At 43.6% G+C, this 20,186-nt stretch overlaps 1 protein-coding gene and 1 long non-coding RNA gene across 2 annotated transcripts in view; one reads left to right on the plus strand and one right to left on the minus strand.

Moving 5' to 3' along the window:
* Positions 1–275: 275 nt before the first annotated feature.
* ARL8A (ARF like GTPase 8A) overlaps positions 276–20,186 on the plus strand; it is a 41,708-nt gene continuing 21,797 nt past the window's right edge. The window contains exon 1 of the mRNA XM_083746687.1: positions 276–6,717. Coding sequence (XP_083602813.1) covers positions 6,595–6,717 — 123 coding nt within the window. The 5' untranslated portion in view covers positions 276–6,594. The remainder of the gene's footprint in view (positions 6,718–20,186) is intronic.
* LOC310848094 lies at positions 4,717–19,258 on the minus strand. Its single transcript, XR_014566157.1, has 2 exons — positions 15,513–19,258; positions 4,717–15,279 (listed from the first exon to the last, which is right to left on the minus strand). It is a non-coding gene; the product is annotated as an uncharacterized lncRNA (long non-coding RNA).

A 20,186-nucleotide genomic window follows, 5' to 3' on the forward strand; every position in this document is an offset into this window, starting at 1 on the left:
AGGAACAAATACCTGCCACAGTGATTAATTGGGTTTATTTGTGTGCACATGTGCGAAGACTGAGCATGTGTGCTTGAACTGAAACAAATCATGGCTTACCTTCAGGTAGCACAGCAGCAGGACAATGGGGAGGAGTGCTGTGGCCATGATATTCGGAACCCTTATTCGTGGTAAACCATGGTTTGGCTATGTGTAATGTGTGAATTGAGTCAATGCAAAGCTAGCTGGAGGAGCACAGAGCTCTGAAAAGGAAGGGGAGGTCAGGAGTTAGCAATTTCAAATGAGGTTCTCATCCTGAGCCTGCAAGTTGGTTGGTCATTGGGATCAGTAGCATGAAACCTGCCTAACCTCTCCAGATAAAAAAAGGTTGAAAGAACAAGGGCAGGGGCTTTGAAACCCTGTCAGAGACTTCTGTGTGACTCTGCATGGAATCCAGAAACTTCCTTGAGCCTTACACTCAAGCTATTGGAAGGGGCTGGAGCCACTAGAATCTTAATCAGGGCAGCTGTGTCCCTCCTCTGAACCCCTGCCCTCAAAAATCACTTTGCAGTTTTTTCCTGGGGTTCAGTTCATTTCAATCTTATTTTACCACTTTTATGAAGCAAAGTCAGTGGAGCTGCAGGGACACCTCGGAGAACACTGGAAAAGTAAAAATAGCCAGTACTACAGAAATTATTATGTATCACTGAACCCTGTCATTTTGTATTAGCTGTTCTCAAATGTGTTCGCCAAAGCCTCTGCTGGTGTAGTGTCTGCAAGGGAGACTAGAACATTGTCTCTAGTTTTCCACTACTTTTTCTTCTGCCAGGAGCTAACATAATTAAGAAGGTTGATAATTTCCACCTATCTGAGTCTGAAAGAGGAGCATCATCCAAAAAAGGCGGCAGCCACCTGCACAGAGAATCTGTAACTCAAGTGTACACCTCAAATCTCTAGTGCCCTGCCCAGGAACAACAGTGCCATAGGGACAAGGTACTATTGGAATATTTCCCTTCCAGTTAGCAGCACCAGCTGCATATTGCAGGTGGGACTAGTATGCACACAGAATTTTGCAGATAACCCAGGAGAAACACCCACATCCCAGAGATGAAGTGTTACAGAGACTTTTAGCATGAATTCATACATTGTGATGTCATTTCATTGCAGGATCCCATTCTGCCAGAGGTATCTGACATCCATAATGATTTTGCCTTATTTCACAGGATTTCCAGGAACAAAAGTGAAATATTTGCATACCAAACTCCTTGCACTATATTGAGAAGCCAGAGCTCAGTGGTCCGTTTGGAGTATGACTCAGCTGAATACAACCCAATGTGAAGCAGGGCTCTAGGTTCATCTACATTCACTGCTGCAGTAGTCCTACACTACTGGTACCCAGAAGGGATTCCCACCTTCTACCATTAAGCTCCCACACTATGCATTTAATATCACAGCCATATTATTTGTGAACTTGCAACTAAATTAAAAACAAACAGTAAAGCAGAAGTAATAAGATCTGATTCACACTTTATGTGAAAGACAAATTTATCGCTTGTTCTATGTGTATTTCAAATACTAAACATATTTTAAGGGGAAACCTCTATATACAAGGACATATGCTAGGCACCTGGGATTAGCTTCCAAGTGTATGTCCACTGCAGGTTTACAGACATAGTTCACCCTTTAAAACATTCTGGGTGCTTGTCTGAAGATGAGATGGGTGAGCAGAAAATTATTGTGTTATGGGAGGTATGATCTGGCTCTCTGCTAATGTGCACATTGACTAGATAGTACCTGCTCAAATCAATAAATTTCATCTTTACAGTTAACGGGATCCTCCTCCTCTTACAGTCTCTAGCTGGAAGGAGAAAAATATTTCACATCAGAATGCATGTTTTAACGTAAAAAGCAAAAGGGAAGGTAAATTGTGTTGTTTCGTCCCAGTAAATATAACTAGCATTGTTGCTGCAGGGAAATTTGCAGAGGTACTGTAATCATCATGAGCCATTGCTTTTCGTGGGCTATTGATATGAAAGGGCATTCAGGAGAATTTGCACTCATGGCTATGTGGATACTGTCATTAAATATTTTAAATCACTAGGTGGCACTGAACTCAGTTGTATCTGAGTGGAACCAGGAGGTTTCTGTTGCTGTTCTAAGTTTGTTATTTAACTTCCTGACTAGTGTGTTCTTGAAACCTTCCAAGATGATAGCCAAGAAGGTCAGTTAAATTACACTGTATAGGCTTTCTTCCATGCTTTGGAATCCAGCTGAAGTGTCTCCTTACTATAGATAGCAAAGGAAGAAGAAAATAAAGGGACATTTTTAAAAAACGCTTTATATTCAGGGCTCAATACCCTGAGGCACGATGTGGCTCTGACATCCCCAGCCACCACACAGATCTGGGCCTGTGCAGCTGCTCTGTGGTTGAGACTCTTGGTGAAAAGAGGGTATTCCGTGAAGTGCTGCTGCTCTCCTCAGCTTTAGCTTTGGGCTGCGTCGGAAGCTGCGTCAGAAGCCACCATTGCCAAGGCCAGAGCAAAATCTCCCACCCCAAGCATGCCACCTGAGGTGGGTCACCTCACTGGTGTGTCAGGCATGCTAGGGCAGCAAGATAGCTTAGGGGCTGCAGGGCAAGTCACATGGCACACCTTTCTAGCCACTGTCCTCCCCTTAGAATTTGCCTCCTGAGGCAGTTGCCTCATTCTGCCACATGGTAGGGCTGGCCCTGTTTAGATAAGAGCAAAAGTTAAAGCTATGGTTTTTTAAAAAAACAACAACAACACAGTGGTGTAAGGAAGGGGTGCAATTCCACCTCAGGGCTAGAGGTTATAACAGGATTAAAGCACAGTCTTTCTGATACCAAACCAGCCACATAATTTAAACTGATTGATTCCACTTCATTTGGCAGCATCTGCTATCTGTCTTCCTTCTTTCCCGTTTCCTCTCCTAGCAGGCTGCAGTGGTTGAACAAGCAAACTGCCGCCAAGAGAGCTCCAACAACAGCCTCTCTCCTCTTTGGTTTTGGCGGGCTGAGTCCACACAAAGGGCAAAAACAAGGGGATGGGGAAGACACTGTATTCTCAGAAAAACACTTAAATTAGGTGTCACTGGCAATAGCAACTTCCACATCCATGCCTTAAGCTTTAAGTCACAGGACAAGAGCTCTTCAGTTCCTCAAAGTAGAACCTGAATGAAAGGAGGGGCAAAGCTAATCTTAGGTGCTACCAATCCTGTCCACCGTCTCTTTCTTTTTCAATGGATGCAGGAGAACATCCCAATGGATAGTTCTCATGTGTCTAATTGTGAGAAGATTTAGACTACAATACTAAATATTCAACTGCTTTGCAAAATAAGATCCAATAAAATTCACAATACCAACTTTAAAGGAAGATTGGGATGTTAAAAAAAAAAAGTAGCAGAATGGGTTTTGTATTTGGTGCTGGACTAGGCATGTTTCCAGTGGGCAGATATGAGGATGGAGTGGGTTATTGAGGAGAAGAAAGGAGTGCGTATCTCTGAGCAGGAGAGATAGCAGCTTGCTTTGCATATCACAGTAAGCCAAAGTATGGAGTGCCATGACAGTATGAATGTGCTGGCTCCCAGAGAGCATCCTGCATCCACTTGGCTGGTCTCTGGGGGTTTTAAGTCAATGCAGGACACCAACTAAGTCAAAGTTTTGCTTAGTGTTTTGTCTGAACCCAGGATTGAGTGAGAATAGTGGTTTCTCTTCCCTGTTAGCCTCCTTGGACTCACAGTGCACAGCATCACTCAAAACATCATGTTCATGCTGTTGTCTACAAGTGTAGATCTGTGGTCAGTGGAAGGAAGATGAATTATATCAGCTTGAGTTCCAAATGAGTCAAGTGGCAGCAGAGGATGGTGGAGAGGAGATAAACACCCAATCTACTCCCTTCTCCTAATTAAGAACATCAGAACACCCTGCTTGACTAGACCAAGGGTTCATCTAATCAAGCATTATGTTAGTAACAGTAGCCAGGCAGTTGCTTCTCCAACAATGAAAGCAGAGCAGGAAGGCAACTGCCTTCTCCTGTCGCCAGCTCTTTATATTCAGATATTCTACCTCTGAACTTGGAGGTTCCATTTAGCTATAATGTCTAATAGCTGTTGACAGATGTATCCTGCATAAATCTTCAGAGGCTTTCTGGACAAAAGACCATAAATAGGCTTCCCCAGTCCTGCCTTCATTGTTCCTCCCCAAAGGTGATCTGCCCTCTAAGAAAGCCTCCACTTCAGAATTTGACTCTGAAGTCTTGATCTCACAGTACTTGTCATCTCTTGGTGGCGAGGAAACTGGAAAAATTGGGTTGTAGTAGTGGCTGTACTTGAGTTTGCCTTCTGGGAAAAAAAAGAAAGGGGGGAAATGCATGACAGGCACACAACTGAAAATGTGGAAACAGCAGGAGGAAGCTACTGTTTGAAAAATGTGGAAGTAACTCTTTACCAAAGTAACTCTTTGTGGGGTTGTAAAGTGTGTGTCATTGCTGGCTAGTAACTGCAATACAGAGTTCTGAGTATTCTCCATATCTGGACAATTGTCTTCATTATATTGTAGGAAAAGCAGAGCTTCAGTGCAACATAAAAAATTAACCTGTATGACTTCTATGTACATTAGATACCAGTTACTCAATGCGGCTTCGTAGCAAATATATGTAATCATATATTTGAACAAAAATATGTATTCAAATGAAAATATTACAAAGCACTGCACAAAACTTTGTAACATGGCATCTGTTTATTTTCTATTTAAAATAAAGTGTTGTTGTTTAGTCCTTTAGTCATGTCCAACTCTTTGTGACCCCATGGACCAGAGCACGCCAGGCACTCCTGTCTTCCACTGCCTCCTGCGGTTTGGTCAAACTCATGTTGGTAGCTTCGAGAACACTGTCCAACCATCTCGTCCTCTGTTGTCCCCTTCTCCTTGTGCCCTCCATCTTTCCCAACATCAGGGTCTTTTCCAGGGAGTCTTCTCTTCTTATGAGGTGGCCAAAGTATTGGAGCCTCAGCTTCACGATCTGTCCTTCCAGTGAGCACTCAGGGCTGATTTCCTTAAGAATGGATACGTTTGATCTTCTTGCAGTCCATGGGACTCTCAAGAGTCTCCTCCAGCACCACAGTTCAAAAGCATCAATTCTTCGGCAATCAGCCTTTTTTATGGTCCAGCTCTCACTTCCATACATCACTACTGGGAAAACCATAGCTTTAACTATACGGACCTTTGTCAGCAAGGTGATGTCTCTACTTTTTAAGATGCTGTCTAGGTTTGTCATTGCTTTTCTCCCAAGAAGCAGGCGTCTTTTAATTTCGTGGCTGCTGTCACCATCTGCAGTGATCATGGAGCCCAAGAAAGTAAAATCTTTCACTGCCTCCATTTCTTCCCCTTCTATTTGCCAGGAGGTGATGGGCAAAATGGAAAGGCACCACCTACATTTTCCACCTTCCCACATAAGAGTGGGAAGGCGGGGCACAGAGTCTATGCATAATGGATGGGAAATTAGGAACTATTAGATGAATACAAAAAATAAAAATAAAAAGGATTTCTAGTTCAGGAAATTCCCACCTCCAGTTTGCTACTGATCCGTAAATTTGACCTAATCGTACTCAGTAAGATGGAAGGCATTTCTTTGCTTCTATTGTCCACTCTTCCTTCCCCTGACCTGCTTTCCCCGACACATCTTCTCAGCCCAGCTCCATCTACAAGTATAAGATCTGGATCATGCCAACTGATGCAGTTGTCAAAACAACAACAACAACAACAATAACAATAACTGGAGCCAAAGCTGCCATCCCTCTTTAGACTTCTTATAGACTGGATCCAAACTTAAGTCACACTTGGGAGCAAACCCACTGAAACCCCTCTATTTACATCCCATCTGTCCAATCCCGGCTTCACCTCTGCCTCCAAAGGAATCAGAAAGGATTCTGGGAAAGATTCTGACGCAGTGTTTGTTGCCCCTTGAAGCAAGCGCACACTGAGTGATGGCAAGGTCTGAGTGCGCATTAGGAGGGAAGGCCTGCGGGACTTGACAGCGCCTTATCTTTCCGGGAACAATACGAAGACTGAGCAGGTGGCGGCAAGCTTGTCTTTCAGAAAACCTGTTCTGCATTTCTGACTTTTTATCCGGTAGGGGCCTCGGGGTCCGCCCCCCCCCCGGCAGCCGGGAAGCCCCGCTTTAATGGAAACCTGGGAACCCCGCCTCAGGAGGAGAGACCACCACGAAGTCCGCCCAGCTGCGTTCAGTGGGGCTTACTCGCGGGAAACGGAGTGAATAGGATCGCAGCCTCAAGCGTCCACTGCTAGGCCTCGCCTGCGCCGAATCCTCCCGGCCTGCAGAGGCCGCTGCCGGGTCCCGCGGCGGAGGCCGTCGAGAGCCGCCTCTCCGCCCGGCTCAGTCGCTGCGTGACCCCACCCAGGAGCAGCTGAGCGGCCGGAGCCGAGCGTGTGCGCGTCTGCGAGCCGAGCGGAGCCCCGAGGCAGAGCGCGGCGGCGGTGACGGCAGCGGCGGCAAGGCCGGCTCGTTCCGGGGGACAATAAAGAGGCGCCGGGCCTGGCTGCGCTGCTGCGAGGTCGGGGAAAGCAGAGAAAGGAGCAGGATGCTGGCGCTCTTCACCAAGCTGCTGGACTGGTTCCGGGCGCTCTTCTGGAAGGAGGAGATGGAGCTCACCTTGGTGGGGCTGCAGTACTCGGGCAAGACCACCTTCGTCAACGTGATCGCGGTAAGGGGGCCAGCCAGGGCAGGGGCGCTCCCGGCAAGGGCCTCTCCCCGTCCCCGCTTCCTCGTAGGGCCGCCCGGGCAGGATGGAGGCCTCCCTTCCCGAGGCAGGAGGACGCCCCTCCCCAGATCATGTGCATTGGGAAGGGTGGCCTGTCTCCACCCCACCCCTCTCCGGGCGGGGTGGGCAAGGGGGGACATTATTAGCAGCCTTCGTTTCTCAGCTACCCTTTGCGCAGAAAGGGCTTTTCCTCCTGTCCTCCTTTTCTCCCCGGTTTAAATGGGGCGGGGAGAGGGAGCGACGGTGTATGCAATGCGGGCAATGCCTCCCAGATTACACACTCCCCCCCCCCCGCGCCCCTCTCGCCGTTCGCAGTGCGTGTCCTCTTGGCTCCGTTACTTGCTGCTGGCGATGAGGAGGAAGAGGCAGGTCGTCTTGGATCCAATAATAATAATAATAATCGATCCGGATTTATGCACCCGTGTGCATTCGAATTGGAGCGTCTGTCTCGTGCGGCTTTTGAATCCCTTTCGGGGCGGTGGTGGGAGCCTGGCGGGGGGGGGGGTTCTGAGCGGAGAATCTACGCTCGAGATGGCTATGAACAGGCTGGGTCCCTGGTGAGACGAAGGGACGTCGTTCCATCTCCTGTGATGGATGGTAATTTCATCTCCATCTTTCCTGATCAATATGGCAATTAGCAGGGTTTCTCTGCGTGGTTGTTTTGTTTTGTTTAATTTAGAAAGGAAATTTAAAATTGCGATATGGTTTTCTGTTAGAGCGTCTCATTGCACAGTCTTAAGAAACCATCTTAGGAAAGCCTCAAGATTTCAGTTTGTGGAGAATTTCCCAAATGGAAATCCACGACTTTCTCTCCCCCTCCCACATGCATTCTGCAGTAATGGCTTCAAAGTGTGCATTTAATGAAAGGGGGGGGGGGTAGAGGGAAGACATTAGATAGCACATGGAATGGGGAGTATTAGCTGTGGGGAATATTGATAAGCTATCTTGAGCCTTCTGTCCCAGGGCCTTGAATGGAATTGGCAGAACTGTGAGGTCTGTGCTGTTGGATTTAGTGAGGGGCATTGTTCTAGGTGAGTTTGCGGAACTGGAGTTCTTCCATCTTTTGCTCTTCCTGGAAAGAGGATTGCAGCATGGTTCTGCTCAGAATCACGAGACACCGTCTCTGAATACTAAGCATTTTTGCCTGTACAAGGAAGTGGATGGAAGTGATGAAGGTTACCATAGCCTACTGCCTCTCCCTTCTTTCCCTCAGTCTGTCACAAATCCTGGAATCCTTTTGTCATGTTTGAGTGTCTGATCCACTTCATTCCAGCTTTATAATACAGCAATGGGGGGCATGTTTGAGTTTATTGCCTGCTAGCTTTCATTTCTCAGAAGAAATTCCAAATGTTTCACCATTCTCCCCCACTCCATATGTGTTCTTAAAAAGAATGTGTTTGCCTTACTGTAGGTGATTTCTTGTAGGTAATTCTGGAACCCAGGCACATCAAGAGACATTTGGCTTCAGTGCATCTAAATTAAACTTTGTGGTTCAGTATGAATTTGAATATAATATGCACTTTTTAATGCACTTTTTAATATGTCTGTCTCTTGCATTCATAATCTTTTGTAACCCTTGTGGAGGGTCTGCAGATGTGGATTCCTAGCCTCTCATTTATGTACTCCTGAATTTTGAATGGCGAAGACATGACAATGCAAACTGGATAATATGCTAAATAGTGAGTCCTGTCTGATGTGTTTGCTCCAGAAGAGATGCGTTATCATTGACCACTGATTCAGCAGTGTTTTCTGGACAGAGCCATGGAATTGGCATGTGATTTCTCAAGGTTTAAACTGATCCTTGATTTGAAATCTGGACCTTTCACCTTTATTTTTTTAGTATACTCATATTCTTTTAAAAAAATTATTCTGTGCCCAGACCTTAGATAGATAAACAGATTGTTACATTGTTTTATCCCCACAACAACGAATTGTGAATTGAACCAGAAATGGATATCCCTTCTCCAAGCCAAATTGTTTTGATTTGAGAAAGGTAACTTATTTTCATAACAGATGGTCACTCCTGATGATGCCCAGAGGCCTCCCAGTCCTGCAGCTGGGAGGATGTGCATGGAAACCCCCAATTAGGATGTAGCTGCTGCAACATGCTGTGTCAGGTTTCAGGGGCATGAAGAACTATTAAAATGCAGTTCCTTATGTCCTTCCAGCATTGTCTAGGGATTACAGGAGGGAATCGAATGCAGCCCTGCAAACCTCTCTAGTGTCGACTCTGAATGCCAGTTACTGAGAATCACAAGTGGGTAGAGTGCTATTGTGCTCAGTTTCTGTTTTAGGGGTTCCCATAGGCATCTGGTTGGGCACTGTGAGAACAGGATGCTGGACTAGATGGGCCACTAGAGTGATCCAGCAGGCTGCTTCTGGTTTCTCATACCCTTGGGACTCAGCCCAACAACACCCCTTTTTCTGCTGCTTCACCCCCTCCTTGAGTGTTTTTTGCCTGGCTGGAAAGTGTTCTTGAATTCTGATAATGCCTCTTGATTTCCTGGCTGGAAGATAGAGAAAGGCTCTGAGGGTATGTGTAGAAACTAACCAACATAGTATGGTAAAGTTTACATTCATTGCTCTACCCTTTGACCCTGTCCACTACTGGCATGTGTCCCCTGGAAAGTTGTCTAGAAGGGAATGGGGCCCTTTAACTGAAAAAGGTTCCTCACTCCTGGATTACAGGAACCATGGAAACTACATTTCCCCATGGTGTCAGCTGGCCTCAAAAGGTTTAAAAAGGCAAAGGTAGATGGGATGGGTGGGGAGGTGTCAAAAATAAGGACATTTTATCTCTCCCCCTCCCCTCAATTTAAGATCTCCTACATCACTAGGTTGATCCTGGTCCTCCTATATCCTAAGCTGTCAGCATACTACCATAGCATAACCGTTGTGTTACAGTACAGTGGGTGAATCACTTTGTTGTGCAAAATTGTTTTGCAGTGACTGCTGATTTCAGTGTTCAGGATGATATAGAGCAGGGGCAGGTAGACCTCAGGCTTGTGGGATCTTCTCTGTTTAAGCAGAACTCTCAGATCTACTGACAAGAGCCAGGTACATTATAGTGGGTGGAAACAGACCCTTGGAATTTTTTTTCAGTAGCAGAACTTACTGAGCTTACGGGCCTATCACACAAAGGTCCATTCCTCCACCTCGCGCCAGCTTTCTTCATCTTTTCACTCTAATTTAGAAGAAAAAAGGTCTCTGTGTTGCTAAACAATTGGAGAGTCAGATTCCTTGCTGATCTACCCCAAATCATTCATAGATCTATCAGTAGATCCCAACCTACCTTCTGCCCACTGCTAAGACAGAACAGAGCATATGCTGAGGAAATCTTCACCAGTCTCTAGTTACAGCTGGAGCCTTTTTAAGTTGAAGGTGGGAGAGAGATGAGTAAGCAGGCAGCCAGCACAGTGAGAGGCCTATCACTCTCTTCAGCCCTACTTTTGCGTCAGACTTAAAGAGTCGTCCTGGAGTATACATTTATTCTGAGCTGCCTTTGTCTCTCTCTCTCCCCCACTCCAGTCTTTTACCATGCTGTTTCTTTTGCCTGTAGAAACCTCTATACAGTGCCTTTCTTTCCCAACTCTTTCCCCCATTTTTATCTGGCTAATGCAGGGCCTTTCTTTTTGTGTCCCATAAAGCACCTAGCATATACTGTTCAGCATGGCTAAATAAATAATTAGCAGCAGTAAAAAGATCCTGTTTCAAGATGTTTATTGACAGCTGATGCGTAGTAAGCACTGCAGAACAGGGATTGCTTGATGATTGCTCTGTTCACATGTTGTGAAATCTCATGCCCTTGGAGTGATGCACCAATGCTGTGCTGAAGACTGTGAATCTTAAGCCACTCATCAAGCAAGGAATGTGCTAAGTAGGTTGCCTTAGACATGTCTCTAACTTGCTGCCTCGGTCTCTCCACCCCCCTCCTGTAATATGTGAATAAAACTGGTCTTCCTTACAGGATTGTTGTAGGATTTACTGACATAGCTCTTATGGATAACACATATGAAGTTATTTTTCTTTTTGGCTTGCCCTTCCTCAGTTGGGAATCAATATTAGAGGTCTTTTATTAATGAATTTCCTGGTTACATAGTGGCTGCAGACACACCATACATTTAGAGCTAATGACCGTCCTCCAAGAATCCCAGGAACTAGTGTACTGCCGACAGAGCTACAGTTCTCAGCATCCTCAACATGGTACAGTTCCTAGGATTTTGGGGGTGAAATCATGTGCTTTAAATGTATGGGGTGCATGCAGCCAACAATTCTAGAAGATGAGAGGTTTATTTCATTGTATTTGACAGAAACAATGACACTCAGTTGTTGATGTTAGTAGTCTGAATGGACTGGTCATGTTAGCAGTGGTACACTTATATCCTGTTGCAGCATTCATTCTTGTTAACAGCCATCTCAAGTAAAGCTACCATCTTGAGAAAAAGACAGTGTTTATGGCTACATAAAGCTCCTTTAAATATACATGGTTGCTCTGCAATAGCTTGTGTGAAGTGGAAAATAAGGCTGCATCAGATCATCCACATAAGCACTTTTGGAAGGAGGGAGGTCACTTGTGAGAATGTATTGTATTGTATTGTATTGTATTGTATTGTATTGTATTGTATTGTATTGTATGGCAACATAATTGAAAGCACATTACTTGCTGAGGATAATATTTTCTGTGGTGTAATGCCATGCCTGAAGCAGTCATTACAGAGTGTTGTTGAATTTTTTAAAAAATGTGAACAGTAGAACATTTTGTGCACTTCAATAAAAGGATTTATTAGGTGCTTTTTGTAATATAGCTAGATGGTACTTTAGACAGGTATGATAAGGTTACCCTGTCTCTTTAAAAATATGTAAACAAACCAGTTCTGAGATAGACAACAGATAAATGCTTCTCTTCTCAGTAAGTCAGGTTTTGCTGTTTTAGTGTCTGATGTTATTCTGTTTGTTCCTTACTTGTCCAGAGTCCTCCGGGAAAGCAGGCTGGGCAAATGTCTAATAAATAACTACTTTTGGAGGGTGAAAAAAGGTAACATTTCAGCCTAATCTTTTGTGTAATCACTGCACAAAAACACACCTGATTGTACAAATATAAAAAAGAAGAAGAAATCCCTCCTCTGACTTGGTGCAGGCCTTTTGACCTGGGGCTGGGCAGGAATCCAACACCCTGAACGTGAAGCCACCATATAGGCCTTGTCAGAAGCTTCACCTGATATATTGTTAATGGTTTCATGCAAGATGTGTGGAGTTTGCTGGTGAAAGGTGGGCAGTGATCACTGTCATCAGGTTGTTTCTGTATAATGTGTGTAGGATTACAGCATTTATTTTATTTTTTTAATCACATTTATATAATGGCTTTCTTCCTGGGAGCTCAAGGCAGCATAGATTTGCTTTTCAGCTTCACAACAACCCTGTGAGGTAAGTTAAACTGAGAGCCATAGGTCTTGAGTCTTCTTTCTCTGGCCCTCTAACCTAGTATTGCTATACTGGCTTTCACACTGGCAAAAAACCCAAAGAATGATAAAGGGATGTTGCGTAGTAAATAAGAGGAAGTGGAAGAGACAAGGAGTTAGGGGTCATGGTTGTTAGAGAACAACATATGACAGATGAAATAGAGGAGGGCACCTTGTTGGAAGGGTTAGCAGGGTCATCTAACTTACTGCTGTTGCTGGTGTGCTGCATGGCAAGGGACTTGGGGAATAACAGCATGATTGATGTGCAACTTTCAATATATGCAAGGGGGGGTGTCAAAGGATAACAGAAAGAAGTGGATCGGTGCAGCCTAGCTTGGTGGCCTACCTTTGTTTTGAGTTCCATGACTTCCAAATCTGGCAGTTCTTGGCAGACTTTATAATTATTGCAGGATTCATCTTGGTAGACCTGAAGCCAGAGTGAAGCAAAGAGGAATAAGGGTACACAATTACCCTGTTGAAAAGCAGTTTTAAGAGGTTGGTGTTAGTATATGCTAGGCAGGCTGTAACCCAGAACTGGTATCCATGACCCTCCAGCTAGTAAGCTAGTAGGCATGTTTGAAGTGGGGGAAATCTGAAAATTGGTTTCAGATTCCTGCTCAGTTGATGGTCCAATCCTATTCCTTCATCCTAATCTACCTCACACAATTGCGGGGGTGAAGCTAAAGTGGGATAACTCCACCCTCCCCCTTGTGCCATGTATGCTATTCTGAGTTCACTGGGAGAACAGTCTGATTCCATTCTTGTACTGTATTTGGAACCATGGGAAGCAAAATCTGCAGTAGAAAGAGACACTCATCCCATCTGTTCCTCTGTTGTTTGATGGAAAGACCCAAAACAATCTTTTCAAATAACTGTTGAGGACCTGTGGCTGACTACCCACCAGCTGTGCCTCTCACCTTTTGCTACATGTCCGTCCTCTCGCTGCTGCTGTCTGCTGGGCTATCCATTAGCCTGTGTTCTGGATTCACAATGTGGGGGTGGCAGTGCAAATGCCCTATACTGTGTTAATAGGCAACACAGCCCTGTCTTAAGGACAACTTCAACCTCCTTGTCTGACCCTCTGAAAGGGGCAGTTGGCCAGATGGAGAGTAATTGCCCTACAGGCAAATGCCAAATTTCATGGGAAATGTTCTTGACTTTTTATTGTTAGTTTTATTTCCTTTGTTAACATGTTACCAGTTTAAAAAGTTTTAAATAAGAATAATAGTAACGCTCCAAAAAACATTTGAGGAAACTGTATCTCTCAAATATGATTGTGCTAGATAAAACATTTGCCTGTTGTTGGAAGCTTGCAGTTAATCTGTGGAACTTCTTAACTCAGTTATGTTCTAGAACTCATATTAAGGCTAGGATGTGTCGCTTGGAAAGTAGGAATATATAGTGTAAGATCTCATCTAAAGGGAGAGAGGTAAACACACACAGGGTTGTCATTAAGGCATGCTGCTCAGCAAATTGTAAAAGGTTAGAAGATTAGAAAACGGGGGTTTTAAAAAATGAAAAGGGACTTCCGGAAATTCCTTCCATGATAGTGCATGAAATTCCGTATATGCAACTTGGATATAGTATCCTGAAAGAAGGAACCTTATAGGTTTTTTTGCAGAGAGTTGAAGGGGAAATATTCTGTATTGTGGTCACTTAGATTTGGTCACAGTTTTGAAGAAAATTGGAAGTGACTCTAGTGTGCTATACTTTGTAAACCTTCGCAGTTATGTAGTACGGAATGATTTTGACATTATTATGCAAGCCATGACTGTTTCCTTGCCTGAACTATCTTGCCACAGATTCTTGCTGGTGCCTTCAGGTGAATGGCAGAAAATGTGCCCCTCCTTCTATTACTAGAGATTCCATCCCAGAGGAAGAATGCTGTGCAGGGAGAGCAGTCTTATAATTATCTTTTCTTGTGTAAGGGGGGAAGCCACGTGGGTAAGCTGTGTGGGTTTGCCCTTTGTATCCTAGAAAAGAGTGGTGCAGATATTCTCAGTGTTAAAAAAAAACATGCCACATGCCTTTCTGGGCTGCCTACACTGTCTTGGAGTCTGAAGACTTGTGACGATAGTCCAGTAAGGAAAAATCAAAAGCAGGGTGAGAGACCATAGGGAGCAAGTGGCAGTGGGAGGAGAAGTAGTGTTAGAGGAGGGGTGGAGAGTTTAGCTGCTCTTAGTTGCTTGCAACACTCTTACGTTATATTGCTAAATATTCACATAAACTGAATAGCAAATAATTGTTGACAAAACCAGCAGAGATTTTAGAGCCTGCTGTACCCAAACAAAACAAACCTCAACATAGCTTTCGCACATGCACAACCTCATGAAACTGCTGTGGGAGTGGAGATGCCTGGTTTCCCCCAGAGTGTTTCTATCCATCAGAGGGAGAATGATTCCCAGAGAAGCATCACCTTATTTCAGAGAACATGTGCCGTCTTTTGGGGAAGGGAGAATGTTGAATGTATCCCTCAACAGAAAATGGCCATATTCACATGCATAGCCTTTAAAACCTGCAATAAGAAAGCAGGAAACTTGGTATATAAAGCACACACAGAGCTGTAAAGTTGGCCCCTAAATATCTCCCCCTTTTTTCTGAAGGTTCTCCTGTGGCTCCTATCTTCAATGGGATTGCTAACTTTTGGTGGCTACAGCTCCTTCTCTACCTGTAACAACTAGTTCATATTTTAAAAGGATTAAGAGATTAGAAATAAGGATTACCAGTTTTTTCCCCTGATGAGGCGGCTGCTTGTCTCATGGGGTTGCCAACTTTTACTGGTTGCTGCTTCTCAACCTGTAATAGCCAGCTCTTTGGGTGACATTAGCAGAGAGATATGTTGGTTCTCGTGGCCTACAATTACCCCGGCTTATTTTTATTCATTGGTTTTTTGTTAAAATCCCTGCCATGAATTTTCCAGTTAGTCGACAAACCTAGCTTTTAAAGGTTTAATATAAAAAGTGGAAATTTAGCAGGTAAAGCACAAATAGAACCACACAGGTGGCCCCTAAATCTCCTGCCCCTTTATAGTAGTACCTCTGTACCTCTGGATGCAAACGGGATCCATTCCGGAGCCCCGTTCGCATCGAGAAACAAACGCAACCCACGTCTGTGCGGGTTGCAATTCGCCGCTTTTGCATATGCGCATGACATCGTTTTGATTGTCAGCGCACGCGCGAGCAGCAAAACCCAGAAGTAATGTCCTCCGTTACTTCCGGGTCGCCGCAGCACGCAACCTGAAAATACTTATCCCGAAGCTACTTCAACCGGAGGTATGACTGTATTCTGAAGATGTCCTATGCCTTTCCAAGTTGTCTATCAGTAATCCAGTCATTGTGCACCCCAGAAATGTTTCCACCTTCCCTTAATGCCTCTCAGGTTTTACACATTTCCTGTGATCTCTTCTGCCCATCTCTTTTCACACCTAACCACTTAACTGAACTTTAAGCACTTCAAGGCTGAAGCCTGGTTTGTGAGTACTTTGATCTCTTCCCTCCCCCCCCCCATTCTTTTCTGTTTCACACAACCACACACTGTCATTTTCAAATCAGCATCTCTGACTCTCTCACATTTCACCCGGCACTCCATTCAACAGCCCCCCCACACGGAACCTTCTCCATATCAGGTTCATATTGGGGGTGGGGGGGGTGGGAGTCGCACACTTAGGAAACTGCATTGAGTAATATTGGCCACCAAAATGCCCTTTTTAATAAAAACTGCAAACATGTTACACAACTCATGAATAATGGCAGATACCAAGTAGACCTTTGCCTTGACCTAACACAACAAACAGCTTCCCAAAAGACACAGTTCAAACAAAGAAACCCTCCCCATCAAAGTCTATAGAAAGAAAACACACACCACTTACCAGCTTGCCAAAGTCTCTTACTAAATGAACTCACTTCGAATAAGCAATTTCTTACCATTTCTACTCCAAATTCAGCATGGGCTGCCCTCAAACCTATTTTTCCTATATACTGTTAAATATCAAATCATGCTGTTGAACCATTTCCTAATTATGAGCTGTAGAACCCACACCCCATTTTTTTTACCTGCTCTGCTGTTGTAATCCTTGTTTATTAACAAACAAATCTGTGCTGCTGTACAGTCATGAAACATAGAGATAAACATCAAAGAAATCAGCAACTCACACATAACAGTTTCTAGCTCACTCCATGCACCAGTGTGTAGATATCTTAAAATGTAGGTCAAGTAAGTGAGTACAGTCAGTGTGTGTGTGTGTGTGTGTGTGTTTAGCAGCACATCTGCTTTAATGCTGGCAGCAATATGCCTTCATATAATCAATTGTTCCTATTCCCATAAGTTTTGATAGAGTTGTATCTGAAGATTTGGGTTCTTTCCCCTTTTTTTTTGCATTTGAGTAGATACAGAAGACACTTTAAATTATCTGCAGTCCTTCCTCCCTCCCCATCCTGCAGTGAATTACAGAGCAGTGCTTTCTGCGTAAGGCCCTCTCTCTCAAGCTTGTCCTTGGCTCACAGTTTTCTGCAGTTATGATAGATCAAAGCAGCTGCATTACCATAGCAGATTAGGTGCTCATTGTTGGTTCTGTTACATTTCAGTGTTATTTTCATCTTCTCTCAAGGAAAATCGTATTTGTTTCTTGTGATTTACATTATCAACTATCAGAAGGAGATCTCTTTAGGATGCTAACTGTGTATGTCCATCATAAAGCTGTCAGCTGTGACCTGAGATTTTGGTATCAAGGTTCTCCTAATAACAGCATTTCAAGGATCCTGTCACCTTTGACATGTGTCCAAAATACTGGATACTTCCAGCAAAATATATTTGTAATTTTAGCAGAAGGTTATTGACAGCAGACTGACACAAATCAGATAGGGGTGGGTGGGTGTCCACATTTGCAAACATAAAAAAAGCAAATCCCTTAACATACAGGACTCAGAAATCATTGCTGCCAAGGCTTGGGCATGAATTGCACCTAAAATCTAGTATTGTCTGCTAATCCCCTCCCCCCCCCAAGTGTCATACTGTTACAAGTAGTGACCATTTTAGGTGCATCCAATGGATGTGCAATTACCGACAAACAGGTCCTTTTGGACACAGAAAGAAGGCAAAATTAGGGCAGAACCAGGGCTGGGTGGAATGGGGCAGGATGTACTCGGGGGCCAATAACGGAACCCCCATGCGAAATGGTTGCCTCCTGTACAAGTATTTTTCCAGCACTGTAAACTTCTAGCCTACCAAGGCTGGATGAAGCTCATGGGAACTGAATATGCGTAAATCGAGAAATTTCTAGATGAGAATTTGCTGCAACCCATCAAAGCCTTCATTTGACAGTCCTGATGAGGGAAAGTAGTCTCATTCAACAAGCCTTCTAATCTTTATCTCAACTACTATCTGTCTTGAAATTGATTTGATTTGATGTATGTCCTGTTGTGTCAAATTGTTTTTATACTTATAGTTGTTTTTTATTGTTCTTATATAGGCCATTGTTTTAACTGTTATTCTATATGTTTATGTATGTCACCATATTGTGAATCACTTCTGAGTGCTTCATGGGAAACAATTCATAAATTAAATAATTAATAATAGCCTAGATCCACATTTCTCCAAACTATTGGAACTCCTAACTATCGAGGCAAGTGATCAGAGTTGTAAGCCAAAACATTGTGAGGGCACCAGATTGGGGAAGGCTGGTGTAGATGGATTATGTAGGCCTACAAAGACATAAACAGTTCACTTTTAAGGATATCATCTGGCATGTTCCTGCCCTATTGCAAATGTAGCGAATACTAGAGGTTCCTGTCACCTGCCGAGCCCTTGAAGGCTGCCCTTCTTTGTGTGCATGCTTTCCTGTTGCTGTAATAGGATGCAGTCATAATCACTGTCCTTGCAGATGGTAATAGTAGATGCCTGAACAGAAGCAGGGTCCTGAAAATACACGGAATAGATTTTATAGGAGACAATTTATTGGCCCTTTGGTGAAAATCTGTGTCTCATTAGACAGTAGCTATTTGGTGTCAGCCACTTTTTCCTTGCTGCACTGCTTCAATTTTCAGCTATAACCATGTGCTCTGTCTAGACTGCATTTCCCGGGAGACTCTAAACCTGGCTGGCTAGCCAGTCCAAAATGTAAACTCCCTTGGAGAGCTGTGTACTGGGGGCAACAGATATTTGCAGAACTGGGGCATGAGCCCATGCATAGGGGCTTCCCTTGCAACCTCAGCTTGTGGGTATTGGAGTGGGACTACCCTAAGCATAAGCTATCAGGGAGGAGCAAGCAGAGCTCTACTGCTTCAAAATGTGTTTGCATTTTATGTTGACAAAATCGTTGAGATGTAGTATGGGGATTTACATGAGGGCAACAGAAGAGACCTATACTAGAGCCTAGAAGGATGAATACCCTTAATCATTACACAATGTTCTGAGGATGGCTAGAATAACAGACTTGTAGAATTGGAAGGGACCCTAAGGGCCATCCAGTCCAACTCCATGTGATGCAGGAATCTCAACTAAACCATACCTATAACTACAACTGAACATATTTCGTATAGACATCAATTTTGTGTGGACATTTGGAGAGCTTTATATTAACTTACATGTTTAACTTAAGATGAATGTACTGATGGCTACTGTATTCAGACTGCAAACCAATGGGGTTTTTTTGTCACTGTATTATTTATATACATTTTTATTTTATTTTATTTTATTCTTTTTTTATTCATTAAATTTGCAAAAAAATAATAATTTAAAAATGTGTGTACCCTACCTGACAGCAGTGCTTGAATAGGAGCCCAAGTGTACTGACTACTTTTTATCTTTTTTAAAAAAAATATTTTTTTTGTTTTCCATCTTACAATAAACATTTTACATACTGTTAGATATCCCACAACTTCTCTCCTCTCTCCTTGGTTCATTTTATTTTATCTTTCATTCCTGCATATTTTGCAGAAACCGTTTTAGTTAGTTCTGCAGCTAGAATCTCATGTTCATTTTTCACATGGTCTAGTCCTCATCTGAAGATTTCAAAAAACAAAGCCATACTTCCCCTGCCCACCCCTCCGAATATTCTTACGAGGTTCTCTCCTCCTTTTCTTCTAGCAGTGGCAGATTTAATCTGAAATCGTAAGATCAGTACTATGCCCAGAGCTCAGAAACTGCTGGCAAACTGTCACAAAATGCCCCTATAACAATGGGAGTTTCAAACACTGCAACTAACAGGCTCCATGTTGGAATACTTGGAATAAGGCAACTTGATAGACAAACACCCTAGAGCTGATTCTTGCTCTTCATTTTGGGACTTGGAGAAGAGGTTATTAGGTTCTGTTCTAGAGTACATATTTTAAATGGACAAGTAGCATGCTGGAAATGCATGTGCCCTGCAAACATGACAAATGGTGTGTATGTTCTTTACTGTGGCATTCACATTCATACAAAGCAAAAAAGCTAGAATTGTCTCAGTGACACCAGGTTTTTGCAAACTTAACAATGCTTATTTGTTACCTAGCACCACTTTTGCATTCTCTTCATATGCAGTGCAACTTTATCCAGATGAGAGTGCATTTTCATTACTCTGGAAAGATTTCCAGCAATTCCCTCTGCTTTTGTAGTTGTCTTGGGAATTGCCTAAAGTGCATCCCATTTAAGAATCGCTGGGCTAACATATTGGATTGGAAAGCTTGGATTCAACTTGGTGATTATAAATGGACTTGCAGAGAGGCAAGTCTACCTCTGAACTGTGCTTCTCGCCTATAAATTGAAAATGATACTGACTTGCCTTACAGGATTGTTGTCAGAATAAATGAGAAAAGGCCGAGGGACGAGATCATTGCATTATGGTTGTGGCAGGCACCATGGGCTGTAAATCTAAAGGCACACAATTTTAGCATATCAGTGGCACCTCATTAATTGCAGCTTTCCAAATTTTGTGTGACTTTGAGAAGGTACTTCATGTGCTGCCTAGGACTGTTT

The sequence above is a fragment of the Podarcis gaigeae genome (assembly GCF_964106915.1).
Source record: "Podarcis gaigeae genome assembly, chromosome: 6".
Taxonomy (NCBI): Eukaryota; Metazoa; Chordata; class Lepidosauria; order Squamata; family Lacertidae; genus Podarcis; species Podarcis gaigeae.